Here is a 14,665-nt window from a genome sequence, read left to right as displayed (position 1 = left end):
CTTCACTGCGTAAGTTTTTCGTTTGATACAGTCCCATTTGTTTATTTTTTCTTGTTTCCTTTGCCTTTGGAGTCAAATTAAAAAACACTGCTAAGACCACTGTCAAAGAGCTTACTGCCTATGTTTTCTTCTAGGAATTTTATGGTTTAAGGTCTTAAATTCAAATTCTTAATCCATTTTGCATTAATTTTTATGCAGTGTAAAAGAGTAGTCTAGTTTCATTCTTTTGCATGTGGCTGTCCACTTTTCCAATACCATTTATTAAAGAGAGCATCCTTTCTCAAAAGAGTCATTCTTTTGTTTTGTTTTTTAAAGAATCATTCTTGATATGGAAGTCCTTAATACAAGCAATCACCTTATAATGAATGCTGAAATATGAATCTGCTATGGTCTATATCTGCTATTATTATAAAGGACTGGGAGGACTGGATGCAAATTAGATGTATCACATGAATCATTTTTGATAAGCTAGAATCAGTTCTTTACCCTAACTACATTTAGTAATTTTATCCTATTAGAATTTTGAGGAAAACATGTCAATGACTGGATTACTCAGTATAATTTTTGACATTCAGATTAATTTAATTCCTCTGCTGTTTCAGTATGTATGCAATCTACATCGCAATGATACCATGGTAACTGTTATCATTTATTTCCCTAAAAAGCTCAGGTCTTAAAATGATTTCTATAGACAATCTAATTTTCATCCAATCACAAGTTTACAGCTTTTCGATATTATCAATTCTCATAGTCACTTTATTGGTTTTAAGGGCTCCATTTATCTACAGAGCCATTTTGATTTTTACAGCTTAGGAATTTCAGACCAAGAGTGTCATTAACTGTGCACTTTCATACTTCATTCCTCTCTCTTTTATACTATATGTTTAAACACAACTCTAAATTCAGATTTTCTGCTTCTCTATGACTTCACTTATTGAGAGATGAAATATGCCATTAAACAACAAAGACCATCACCAGAAGCAATCTGTTTAAGATATGACTTGAAAAAATAGATTGTATCAGCTCGTAGGTTGATGAGAGCACAGAGAACTGTGCATTTGGAAAGAGTTTTATACTTGCATTTTACCCAACTCAGAATTCCACCTCTGTGTTATAGCATGTCTTCAACCTTTCAGCATTTCAGTCCTTGCCCTTTGTTGAACCACAAACTTTATCAATCCCTACTCTGTTCCAAGTCCCCATACATGTATGTCCTTTGTTCTATACATGTCTGTACTTACTAAGAGTGCTCTGTCAATTTTCCCAATTTTATATGATAGCACTTTCTGAATTTTAAGTGCAACTGTTAAGTGCTGATTTATTAAGTTTTCAAACTAAAGAGGAAAGGGAGAGAAGCAAAACTGGTCTTAGTGGACTAAACCTCCTCTCTAAAAGGTTCACAAAGGCCACTCTTCATAATTCGCATTTATCTCAACTAGCACCTACCTCTTATCGGGAGCTGCTCTGGAAAGATTCCGGTCATGCTGTCTCTCTTTTCGCCTGTCATGCCGGATTTCATCCCTCTCACGTGCCTCTCCATCCTCTGTGTAGACAGAGTTAAACATTACTTACTTCATCAATATATATTATCCATTAATATTTTGAACAAGAGAATATTCTTTAACTGTAGTCAGAAAAATCCAAGAATTTCTTTTAGTCACATTAAGCCCTTTTAACCTTACTTGCAATTAATTTAAATCCAGTACTGATTTAACTTTTGAATATGAATTCCAGAATCATGCATGCAGCTGAAGTGTTTAGGTGCAAAGTGTACTGATACCTTTTAATTTACTTTGAAATGCATCTAAGTAGTAAGGTGGATTGATAGATGGAGAAAAAGCTGGGTAGATATATGATAAAGCAAATTTAGCAATGCTAATTGTTTTTAAAAAATGTTAACATAGAGTCTAGATGGTGGAGATATGGATGTTCGCTACATAATTCTTTAAATTTTTCTATGTGTTTTAAAATTTTCATAATAAAATTTCAGGAAAAAAGAATTATACAAAGTTTATCCTTATATTTTCAAAGACTGACTTTGAATAAAGAACCTTTTGCTTGTGGTCCACAGGGGCTGCCTGCATCTTGATTTCTATCAATTGTGTTTTTGTCTATCTTCATTTTCTCTACCCTCTCCAGTCTAAAGGGATACGTATAGAGCATGAGCTTTGGAGCCAGCCTCTCTGGATTCAAATCCTGTCTCTAGGACAGATTAGCAATGTGAAATTATGCAGATTACTCAACCCCTCTGAGCCTTTGTCTCCTCCTCTGTAAAACAGTGACAATTAGAACCAATGCACAGAGCTGCTGTAGGGATTTCATAAGGTTGTATATGCAAAGTGCTCAGAGTGGTGCCTACCATAATAAGCACTCAATAAATGTCTTTTATTAATATCTGGCAAGAGAGTTAAAAATTTAAATTAATTTCTCAAGAACCATTCTTTCAGTTTTTTTTTTTTTAAATCAATTCAGAGAACTTACATATAGGGAGGTTTTACATCGAATGACCTTCACTGCCTAGCTGTACAACAGGTTGGTTTTTACATCTTGCCTCATTAAGTCATTTATGTATGATTTATTACTACTTATAACCCTGGTTACTTCCCTATAGTTGAACTTGAGACTCCTATAAACCATTGCCTGCTTGATACCTCCATTTTAAACTTAACATGTCCACAACTAAGCTCCCAAATCTCTTCCTCCTGCAGTCTTCCCTATATTAATAAATGACAGCTCAACCCTTCTCAATTGCTTAGGTCAAAGTTCTGGAGTCATCCTTGACTCCTTTTCTCTCATCCTTCTACCTAACCCATAAGCAAATTTTGTCAGCTCTACTTCCAAAATACATCTAGTATCTGACCATGGTTTTACTACCTATTATCATCTCTCACCTGTACTATTGCAAGAGCCTTCCAAATGGCTTCCCTGCTTCTCCAAATGACCATTCCATAGCCTTCCGATATATGCAAGATTAAGTCGCTCTGCTCAAAACTCTTCAAATTGCTTCCCTTGATACTTGACGTAAAAGCCATGTTCTGACAATGACTAAAAGGCACACACAGAGATCTGGCCACTTTGCCCTAATTTGTCTGACCCTCTTATCCTGCTACTTAGCTTTCTCACTCTAATCCAGCCATAATGGCCTCCTGCCCGGTAAACAGCCTCCTCAGGCCTTTGCACTTGCTGTTCCTTCTATCTAGGTTGCTATTCCCCCAGATATCCATATGGCTCACTTCCTTACTTCCTTCAAGTGTTTGTGCTAATGTTATCATCTCAGAAGTGAGGCCTATTTTGACCTTATGGCACTTTTATACCTCTTCTGTTTTATTTTTCTCCATAGTGATTATTACCTTTTAATATACTGTATGATTAACTTTTTTTGTCTCTCTATATTCACTGAAATGTTTGCTGCTATACCCGAACCTGTCAGCAAAAACCTTTGTGTCTAGAAGAGAATCCTGCACATAATAGGTGCTCAATATTAACTGAATGAATAATTATATCAGTCTAGGATTTACTAATGAAAGAAAAATCATCCTCATAATTTTCTTGAATTAGAATTAGCCTTTTCACTCTGAATTAATATACCAGTGTAGACCAGTAAATAAAAAGCTAGACAGAAAATATTGGCAGATTTAATAATTAAAGGCCTAAAAGATAGAAAAACTGGATTAGTTAACCATGTGGGGGAGCTGAATTATTCAGTTGGAGATCTCGTTTCTAGTTCTAAGTTTCAAGAAAATTAAAACAGGAGAAAATTAAGCATATCATTTGAGGACTATGTGATTTTTAAAAGTATATTGTTCAGAAGTTTAAAAACTTCCAAGGGTATGCTCCCATATTAAAAGCCCACATTTAAATGTACATTCTTTATTTTCTACTGCCTCAGCTTAACAGGGCAGAAATTACTTTTTCATTTCTACATTATTTCTGAAATATCTACATTTTCTTTATGTCTACTTCTGTATGCAGTAAAAAAATAGAGATTTTCTAAAATGAGACATATATTGTTCATAAAGTAAATTCAATTTGGTAATGAGTATGTTATACCTTTTTCCACATGAGTTTTGATCCCAGCTCTTCTCTCCCTGGCTTTCTGGGCCATTTCTCTAAGTTTCTCTTCATGTTTCTCCTTTTCTTTTTGAGCCATCTTTCTCTCTACTTGAGCACGCATTTCCACAGCTTCACGAGCCTGTTAGTAAAGTCAGATGTTAAATAAGACACTACCAGGGATAAAGAATTATAGCTATCATCTAATTCCCTGACTAAATTCTGGCTTTAAAGAACAGTTATAAAGAATTCAAATTTGTTACTGCTGATTAAAACAAAGATTCTTCTCCACTAAAAGTAACTTGCCTAAGATACTGCAAACTTAGCTTTTTCACTCTGAGAAATGTTTTAGTAGTTGAAACTATAGTGATCCCAATCAATCTTGTAAGTCAGTATTTCACTAATGCTTTCGCAGAAACAATCTAAAAAATTAAACAAGATTCCAAAAAAGCAAATTTCAATATCAATAACATAGTAAGAACTGGTCATATTTTCAAAATCAGAGATCAACTCAAGATAAAGCCTTGGTCTAGATGTGCAAGAGAAAATTTTTATAAGGGTGCTCACTGTGATACAGAAGATATACTCTTCTATGTTCTATACACACTTCAAAGACACATTAATACCATAATATTAATGGACAGCCAATACTATGAACGACATTTTCTGTAGCGTTCATTTCGTCAGAATGTTTATTTGCCCTTCCTTGCAACGGACCTTTTAGGAGACATCTACATTTAAGATACAGAAAAAGTATGAAACCTAAAAAGAGCAGCTGGCAGTCTTCACAAAATGGGATCAGCCTAGTGAACCATTATTCTGGAAATGCTATGAGATGGTGAAGCCCCAGTAGTGGGTTATCTATATGAGTCTACAAAGGCTGAGACAGGGTACAAAGCTGCAAGTAGCACCTCTCTCGAACACATTTCACAGGTGAGAGAGTCTCTAGGTACTTGGCAATGTAGCTAAAATAACAGTGTCTTAGGTAACTGAGAATGGATTTACAAATTATCAAGAGCATTAAACAATTTAATTATAACAGATCAACCTTCCGATCAGCAATGTAGAGAGCTTCAGCCAGTTTTGCAAAATTTTCATTAATGTGAACTGTCTGCAGTCCTCTTCCATCAGCAGCCAGACGTTTATCCAATGGAATTGTATAACCCTAGCATGAAAGCAGGCAGAAAGCACTGGTCACAAAAGAGCTACAACAGATTCTTTAAAATTACATTTAAATATGTCCATTTTGACAAACATTTAGTTCAAGTTCTTTTTCCTTATCTCTTTCTTCACAATTAAGCAGCAATAGCAACAGCTAACAGTTCTTTGTGTGGAGGATTATTTAAGCACTTTATATCCAGGGCCTCAATTAACCTTCACAACAATTCTATAAGGCTTGTAACATTATGATGTCCATTTCACACATAAAGATACTGAGGAAGAGAGCTTAGGTAATGTCCCCAAAGTCAAACAGTTAATAAACAGATGAGCTAGGATTTAAACTTGGGCAGTATGATTTCAGAGTCTAAGCTCTGGGAAAATAGATTCCCATGTTAAAATTGTGGATTATAATAAAAGGAAATCACTATCAAATAGCTAAATAGATGTGCATCAAGTAAATGTAACAGTTATACAAAGGTAAAAGAAAGCACTAAAATCAGTGTCTACAGGTAGCTTAATCTACTGTACTACTTAAATGACTTAGATTCTTCAAATCTTGTTCGTTTCAATAAAAGGAAAAAGAATAAAATATGCTAGACAACTAAGATTCTGTGTTCTGAAATTTTGCATCCTATTTCAACAACTGAAGGAACATGCTTGAACATTCATGTGACTTTCAGGCTTAGCTTCATTTTTCCAGATTTCTGACTAGACTCCAATACTGACCTCGACTCCACAGTCTTTATTCTTAATACAAGGAATTGCAATAGAGTCAGCTCAAGAGATCTCATAGTTACATACATATTAATCAATCCAGATCAGACAACCCAACAATCTTTATGTTTCAGGATGAGTATATAACTTCCTTTAAGGAGTAATTCTTATTTAAGCCATGGGATAAAGTGGCCTTCTTCACCGAGCAAAACAGAGTCATGAAATATGATTTGGGAGAAAAGAGGAAATAGTGAACAGGAAATTTATCCTGCATTATCTTAGAGATTCTTCATGACTCCTGGAAGCTTTAGTGATTAGTAGAAATACACTGGATTTAAATAGTTTACACATGCATTGCTATAAACAAAGAGTTTAAAAATTAAAGCACTGAATATATCCACACATACACGCTATTTTATCATATAATTATTTAAATTGGTCTAATTTCTTTTAGGAAGAATTTTAGATATACATTTGAGTTTTCTAAACAATCCTATCTTTCACTGATATGCTACTTTATTCTACCCATTCCTTCTCTATGTGCTTCTGATAACTACAATTTACTAGAAGAATCTACTTAGTATTCATAAGCCTGGCACAGTAACATTCCTATTACATTAAAAAAGAGAGAGAGAAAAGTCACATAAGTTGGCTGTTTCTTCTTAAAAATCTTAAGCTAAATGAAATGCTGAGGTCTCAACTAAAGTTACTCAGGCTGAAGGTCCTTCCTGGGTGTTTTTCAGGAGGCTGTAATACTAAAAGACTGATTTTTTGACAAGTTAATTACCTTTGCATTTTTCCAGTTTGAAATACAAGGAGGAATCTTCCACTCTTGTTGTTCCTTCACAGTCATCTGAGTTAAGAAAATTGAGAAGAGACATTTTTATAAATTTATAGTCTAGCTAAAAACCTGAATGCAATTTTTCTTTTCAAATACAGCTCAATAAACACTGACATACAGATGGATTTAGCCAAGGGCCTTGATTCCATTTGTTTGGTGGCACTGTATATGCTATGTTCCCACATCATGAAACCTAGCAATAATTTTAATGTAAAAATGGAAAATAATCTATAAATTATTTTTGACAGTAATAAATGCTGGTTAGTATTTTTACATATTTAAAGTGATGTGACTTCTTTCAAATGAAAACCGTTCTATTAGTTGGGTAATAAAATAAATCTAAAAAAAGCCACTTGGACAAATGAAAACTGTTCTATTAGTTGGGTAATAAAATAAATCTAAAAACAGCCACTTGGACAATCAATCACAGACAGAGCTAATGATCCCAGATGCTTACCTCTTATGGCTATGATAACATCCTTCTTGTCAAATAGCAGACTTTTCATCCCATTAAAAGCAGGGGTTAATAATAATAAAACTAATAGCTAACATTTTACATACATTCTCATAGGCATTCTGGAACTACACGTTATAGTCGAGTGGGTCCCTATTTGATCTTGAAAAACAAACTAAAGAAACAATAAGTGTGGTGAAATGTAACTGTACAGGCACCTAGACTTTATTCTACGGGAAGTTATTTATAGAATTAGTAATCATGAGTACAAAAAAAGATTTTAGTCTAGAGCAAAGATTACCTTTCGGCTAGGAGAATGCATGACAGGTGCAGGAGGAGAAGGTGGTCCGCGTGGAATTTTCTTATTAATCCTGAAGGATAAACCAAAGCACAAACTATCTATCTCCCCTCTTCATTTTTTATTATGCAAAGCTTCAAACAGATACAAAATCAGAGAGTGTATAATGAATGTCCATCTATTATACAGCAATGTGTTGAGAAGCTGGAGCTGGTGTACTGAATTACAAATATGTAGATTATGACCTGCTGAATGAGTGTAACAAGCCACCCTCGTGGGGTCAGCAGGTAGCTCCCTCAGCATCCAAGCTACTACTTTGGGGTAGTGAAGCCTACTTGGTCATTTTGATTGAAGCGCAGTTTTAACACACCCAAACAAGGCAGCAGAGTCACAAAATTTATTATTACTTACAGATCCCAGAAGTGGCGGGGTGAAGAGGGGGGAAAGAACTGGAGCAAAGACAATTCTTTGTCCTAGTCCTAGGCCACAAATGAGCAGGAGAGAGAGCAGGGGAGCAAGCACCTATTACTTATAAGGTGGCTGGGCCAGAGGACACTAACTTACTTCAGGGCTTAACTTTAAGTGGTTATAGTCATCCCTTGGCTTCCAAGGAGGCCTGGTTTCAGGACACCCAAGGATACCAAAATTTGTGGGTACTCAAGTCCCTTACATAAAATGGCATAGTATTTGCATATAACCTACACACATCCTCCTGTATATTTTAAATCATTTCTAGATTTTTTGTAATCCCTAATACAATGTAAATGCTATATAAATAATTGTAGGGGGGTTGGCAAATTAAGTTTTGCTTTTGGAGACTTTCTGGAATTTTTTTTTCTTGAATATTTTCAATCCACAGTTGGTTGAACCTGCAGATGCAGAACCTGTGAATACAAAGGGCTGATTATATTTTAAAAGATGCCCTGGGAAAGGCAAAGTGTAAACTTATGGTGGGCATCCTAAACTCAAGTCCTAAAATGTCCAGACTCTAGGTGTAAGTAAGGTTATCATACTGTAAAATGACGAGGCAGCAACTCAGGAAAAAAAAGTTTTCCTCAGAAGTTGTTTTTCTCTTCACAACGACTCAGCTTCAACAACTGTTAAAACACAGCCAACTCTGTCATCATCATCACTACCTACTTCACCTCCACAGTATCATTATCATTTCAGAGTTAATATTATTTTTTCCTTCTTAAAAAACAGCTTTATTTAGGTAAAACTAACTTGCAATTAACTATTCATATTTAAGGTACACAATCTGATAAACTTTTTAATTAATTTCTAAAATTATTGTGGCTGCTTCTTTCTCTTTTCTATTCTTCCTTTCTTTCCTTCCTTTCTTTCTTTCTTCCTTTTTGTTTTTGGAGGGGAAGTAATCAGATTTACTCATTTGTTTTAATGAAGTTACTGGTTTGAACCCAGGCCCCTGTGCATGCTAAGTATGTGCTCTACCACTGAGCCATATACTCCCCAGATTAACTTTTGCCACAAGTAAATACCTGTGAAACCATCATCACGATCAAGACATGAATATACCCATCACCTCCAAAAGTTTCCGCATGTCCCTCTGCCTATCTCTCTTCTTCCTCTCATTGCCACTCTGTCCTCCCTACTTCCCCACAAGCAACCACTGATTTACTTCCTGTGTCATTATAGATTAGTTTGCATTTTCTAGAATTTTATACAAAAGGAATGATACAGTATGTACTTGTTTTTGCCTGGCTTCTTTCACTCAGCATAATTATTCTGAGATTAACCCACGTTACTGCATGTACTAAAGTTTATTCCTTTTTACTGCTCAATAGTATTCCATGTACAGATGTCCCACATTTGTTTATCCATTTGCGTGTTTATGGACATTTTCCTTCTTTCATCTTTTTTAAGAATGGTGATTCATTTTCATGAAGCCACCTACTTACTTGAATCTTGGAGGCTCCATTGGATCTTTCTGCATTTCTACCATCCGAATAACTCTCTGTTTAGCTCCAGAGTTGAAAGCCACTCCTTGTTGAGATGGTGTGTATCTGAATAATGGAGATGAAATTAAAGGTGTAACGAGTTCAAGCTTTCAATAGGCATTTTTCTTCTATTACAATCCTAGGCTGGACTACATTGTCAATTTTTTTCACAAAGTACTAATGGAAAATTGCAACAACATTTAGGCAGAGCAGATAGCAATGGAGATAAGAGAACGACTAGCAACTATGAGTTACAAACAAAGTGTAAACTAGAGTCGTATTAGTTTGCAAATAATCCATCCCAGTTCATTTTGAACCATGGATGACAGTGTTCCATTTCACAGATAAGAGATCTAGAAAGTAGTACCTATTTTGTAAGTCTGCATTTGAGGGAATAAATGCCCCATAATATTCTTAGCAGGCAACTTACAGTTAGCAGTTTTTGACTAATCATAGGTTATAAAACAGAAAGAATAATGGTAGCAGCCCTACCAGCTCTGAATTTTCCCCTAATATCTATATATGAATCATCTTTCCACATAAAGATTTAGTTAAGTGAAATCCATCAAAATTTAGAAGTATTGTAAGGATGGCTATTAGTATATAAATGATATTAATATATTATTTATAGTACACTATTATAGAATTATAATAGTATTGTGTCACATATTATCAACATATTCATATTATATAAATATTATGTATTATATTAAAATGGAACTCTAAATAATTGTGGTTTGGATCATATACTCAATGTAATCATTAATTTCTATAAACAAAAAAATGTTTTTAGAACAGCATAATAGCAAATATCTTGTAAGTCAATATCCTAAAAAATACTGTTTTCAATTGTCTGCACAGAGTCAGTAGGCTTCAAGTCATTATCCAAAAAATTGATATACAACTGTGACTAAGCATAGTGAAAGAATACAGGGACCCCCAACTCCAATCAATTCCGATATGGAACTAAAGCTTCCAGGCATGATTTATACCGGATATACTGAGCAGGAGCCAGTTTATCAGCTGCTCGGACGGGCATGGCTGCAGCAACCTTCTGTGACACAGATTTTTCTAAGGCGACCCTTGTCTTTTCTGTTATCTGAAATAAAAAACATCACATTGAGTGGTTTGGAAGTTAACAAAGATGTAAAAACGTCACTGAAAATAATTATATATATATCAATTCCTAGTTACCTCTTTAATGGCTTCTTCATCAGGTCTTTGCAGGTCTGGGTCATCTGCATTCATGACTTCCTTGGGAACCAGGTCAGTGTACTTGCTATAAATGACCTAAAATGTTCAAACAAAAGCAGGCTTAAGAAAAGCAGAAAATGAAAAGAAGCAACCTCATTAAATCATTTCAGAAGTCAACGTTCTCCCGGCACACTTACAAATTTAGGACACAGATTTTGTCTTTTAGATTTTAAAATCAAGGAAGCTTAAAATATATACACAAATTGCTGCCCTGGCTATAAAAGTTAATAATTTTCCTCTGACCTCATGCATTTAAATTATTTGAGATCTTCTAATCAAGTCGGTAGCCAAATAAATTGTGCCAACAAAATCTTATGCATCAGTGATCCCTATTTTTGAGGCTCACTAGGACTTGAAATTAATGATGATATAAATTGCCTATAGCACCATTATCTTGGATTACAAGCTCATTGGAATTTAAGTCAGGTTACTGAATAATTTCCAAATTCAGTGGGCTTAAAAAATTTCATTGACCTCACCCTACTTAAAATGTTTGTCTTTTCTGGCAGCAACTCTATTCATAAACTAAGAAAATGAACATATGCCATGGTCAAAAAGTCTTGAACACTTTCTTTTATTAAAAAAGAAAAATTCTATATGCACACCTTATTCTACACATCCAAATTTAGGACTGTTATCTCATTGGTAGGCCCCTGCCAAATAGAAGATTACTGACTTTTATGTCCATCTATACTTCTTAAATTCTTCCATAAAACTTACAAGGCAGATTTTACAGAAAAATAGACGTATTGGAAATTTAACAAATAAGCAGCATTCTAGATTTTGCTGCTTGAGTCAGGAATTCTTTGACACACATTTAGAGAAAGAATTAACTTATAAATATGAAAGAAAACCAAATTCCTGGGCACTTGAGATCTTAAAAAATTTTCTGCAGAAGAAAATGTTTATTACTGTAAGTCAAAGTCTTGTATCAATAATTGCATTCTATCATGATATTCCTTAAAATAGCTGAAAGGCAATGCATCTTTTTTTTTTTTAATTCTTAAAAAAAATTTTCTTTATTGAAATGTAGTTGATTCACAATGTTGGTTTCCTGTGTACAGTAAAGTGATTCAGTTATACATATATACACGTAAGTATTTCTTTTCAGATTCTTTTCCATTACATGTTAATATAAGAAATTGAATATAGTTCCTTATGCTATACAGTAGGTCCTTGTTGTTTATCTATTTTATATATAGTAATATGTGTCTGTTAATCCCCAACCCTTAATTTATCCCTCCCTGTCCTTTTCCCTTTGGTAGCGATAGTTTGTTTTCTATGTCTGTGAGTCTGTTTTTGGTCTGTAAATAGAACTTGTATCACTTTTTTTAGATTCCATATATGAGTGATATCATATAATATTTGTCTTTCTCTATCTGACTTAATTCACTCAAAATGATCATCTCTAGGTCCATCCACGTTGCTGCAAATGGCATTATTTCATTCATTTTTATGGCTGAGTAATATTTCATTGTATAAATACACCAGATCTTCTTTATCTAGTCATCTGCTGATGGACATTGAGGTTGTTTCCATTTCTTGGCTATTTTATTTTTTTTAACATTTTTTATTGATTTATAATCATTTCACAATGTTGTGTCAAATTCCAGTGTAGAGCACAATTTTTCAATTATACATGAACATATATATATTCATTGTCACATTCCTTTCTCTGTGAGCTACCATAAGATCTTGTATATATTTCCCTGTGCCATACAGTATAATCTTGTTTATCTATTCTACAATTTTGAAATCCCAGTCTATCTCTTCCCACTCCCCACTTCTTTGGCAACCACAAGTCTGTATTCTATGTCTATGAGTCTATTTGTGTTCTGTATTTATGCTTTGTTTGTTTGTTTGTTTGTTTTTTGATTCCACATATGAGCGATCTCACATGGTATTTTTCTTTCTCTTTCTGGCTTACTTCACTTAGAATGACATTCTCCAGGAGCATCCACGTTGCTGCAAATGGCGTTGTCGGTTTTTATGGCTGAGTAGCATTCCATTGTATAAATATACCACATCGTCTTTATCCAGTCATCTGTTGATGGACATTTAGGCTGTTTCCATGTCTTAGCTATTGTAAATAATGCTGCTATGAACATTGGGGTGCAGGTATCATCCTGAAGTAGGGTTCCTTCTGGATATAAGCCCAGGAGCGGGATTCCTGGGTCATACGGTAAGTCTATTCCTAGTCTTTTGAGGAATCTCCATACTGTTTTCCACAGTGGCTGCACGAAACTGCATTCCCACCAGCAGTGTAGGAGGGTTCCCTTTTCTCCACAGCCTCTCCAGCATTTGTCATTTGTGGACTTTTGAATGATGGCCATTCTGACTGGTGTGAGGTGATACCTCACTGTAGTTTTGATTTGCATTTCTCTGATAATTAGTGATATTGAGCATTTTTTCATGTGTCTACTGATCATTTGTAGTATGTCTTCCTTGGAGAATTGCTTGTTTAGGTCTTCTGCTCATTTTAATGCATCCGATTCTTAATTTCTCACTCCAAACAACAAAGCAGGAAACAATTTATGGACCATACGACTTGACCTGCTTTTGTCTACAGCATCAATTTCCCCCTGGATCTCTCGCTCCCTCATTCATTGTGCTTCCGTCACATAGGCTCTTAGTTTTTGAACACAACTGCTTCCCCCCAATTCTGGACATTTTTAGTGTTGCTCTCAGTTCTTCAATTGGGTTCTCAACCTGAGTCTTGGTTAAAAGGTCATGTATGCAAGGGTGAGGCTTCCTCTGACTACCCCGCTAAAGGAACAACCCCTTTCCACTCAGTCATGCAGTGTCACAGAACTCTGTTTATTCTCTTCAAAGCACTTCTCACAATATGAAATTATTTATCTATTTTAAATGTTTGTCTTCCCCATTAAAGTAATACCAATAATAATTGTAACAGCTAACATTTATCAAGCACTTATTTTGTGTCACTGTTCATTTGCTTTATATTACTTTATATGTATTAACTTTTGTATCAACCCTATGAGGTGTGCACAATAATTGTATTACTGATGAGGAATCTTTTAGTCATTAAAGTATCTCCAGTGCTTATAATAACTCCTGGTCTACAGGAGGCACTCAGTCAATATTTGTTATACAAATGAACACACATATAACTTTTAGATATGTTCTATTCTACGCTAGAAGTAAGTGTATTTTAGGTCCTGCAGAACATTTTATATAAGCTGTTGATTTCCTGGAAAAAAAAACCGTATCATGTATAGACAGAAATCTCTAGCTTGTTTTTCTTGAGAATGAGAAAAGGGGTCACATAAAAAGTGTAGATAATTTATCACGAAACATGTCTATTGATATGGGAGCTACTAGTGTCACCATCCTCTCAAAAAGAGTGTTCATTTTGAAAGGGACTCTAAAGCTCACACTAGTGAGAAAAGCAAGGCTCAGTGTGTTAAGATCACATAGCTAATAACTGATTTCAAAAGTCTTATTTCTTTTCAGGATGGAAAAATCTATACCACAAGAATTAAAAATTGTGTTAACAATCTCTAGAAAATAATACCAAGACTATAAAGAGTTAACCACTTTTATACAGCAGTCATTACAGGAAGAGATTCTAAGGAAATGGCTCCCTGGTAGTCATACATGATCAACATACAGTCTCCATACTAATTTAGCATACAAGAGCCATTTGCTGCTTCTTATTTGGGTATTCCAAAGTTAATAATCCTTTAAATGAGCATCAATAAGATTCTAGCATCTCACAAAGCTGAGTGAAGGACATCTGAAGAGCAAGATTCCTCCATGGTAATTAACTATAAAACTCCAAATTTTTATTGCCTGAGAACCAACTGTGCTGAAGAAACTCAGTATATCTCAGGAGGCAAAGAGGCTGGGGAGGGTTATCTGAAAAATACAATATACTCTCGAAGGTATCAGGAGTACAAATGAGCTTTGTGAAC

The 14,665-nt window shown here is 34.8% G+C and overlaps 1 protein-coding gene across 1 annotated transcript in view; it reads right to left on the bottom strand.

The window, feature by feature from the left end:
* Positions 1-14,665, bottom strand: part of SNW1 (SNW domain containing 1) — a 30,960-nt gene that overhangs the window by 3,665 nt on the left and 12,630 nt on the right. The window contains exons 4-11 of the mRNA XM_010947886.3: positions 10,671-10,766; positions 10,469-10,575; positions 9,438-9,542; positions 7,522-7,591; positions 6,713-6,778; positions 5,099-5,215; positions 4,051-4,192; positions 1,447-1,543 (exon numbers count right to left, since the gene is read on the bottom strand). Of these exons, the coding sequence (XP_010946188.1) occupies positions 1,447-1,543; positions 4,051-4,192; positions 5,099-5,215; positions 6,713-6,778; positions 7,522-7,591; positions 9,438-9,542; positions 10,469-10,575; positions 10,671-10,766 (800 nt within the window). The remainder of the gene's footprint in view (positions 1-1,446; positions 1,544-4,050; positions 4,193-5,098; positions 5,216-6,712; positions 6,779-7,521; positions 7,592-9,437; positions 9,543-10,468; positions 10,576-10,670; positions 10,767-14,665) is intronic.

This window comes from Camelus bactrianus, chromosome 6 (genome assembly GCF_048773025.1).
Source record: "Camelus bactrianus isolate YW-2024 breed Bactrian camel chromosome 6, ASM4877302v1, whole genome shotgun sequence".
In the NCBI taxonomy this organism is placed as follows: Eukaryota; Metazoa; Chordata; class Mammalia; order Artiodactyla; family Camelidae; genus Camelus; species Camelus bactrianus.
Note: the sequence above shows the minus strand (reverse complement) of the source record. Positions and strands in the feature narration are given on the sequence as shown.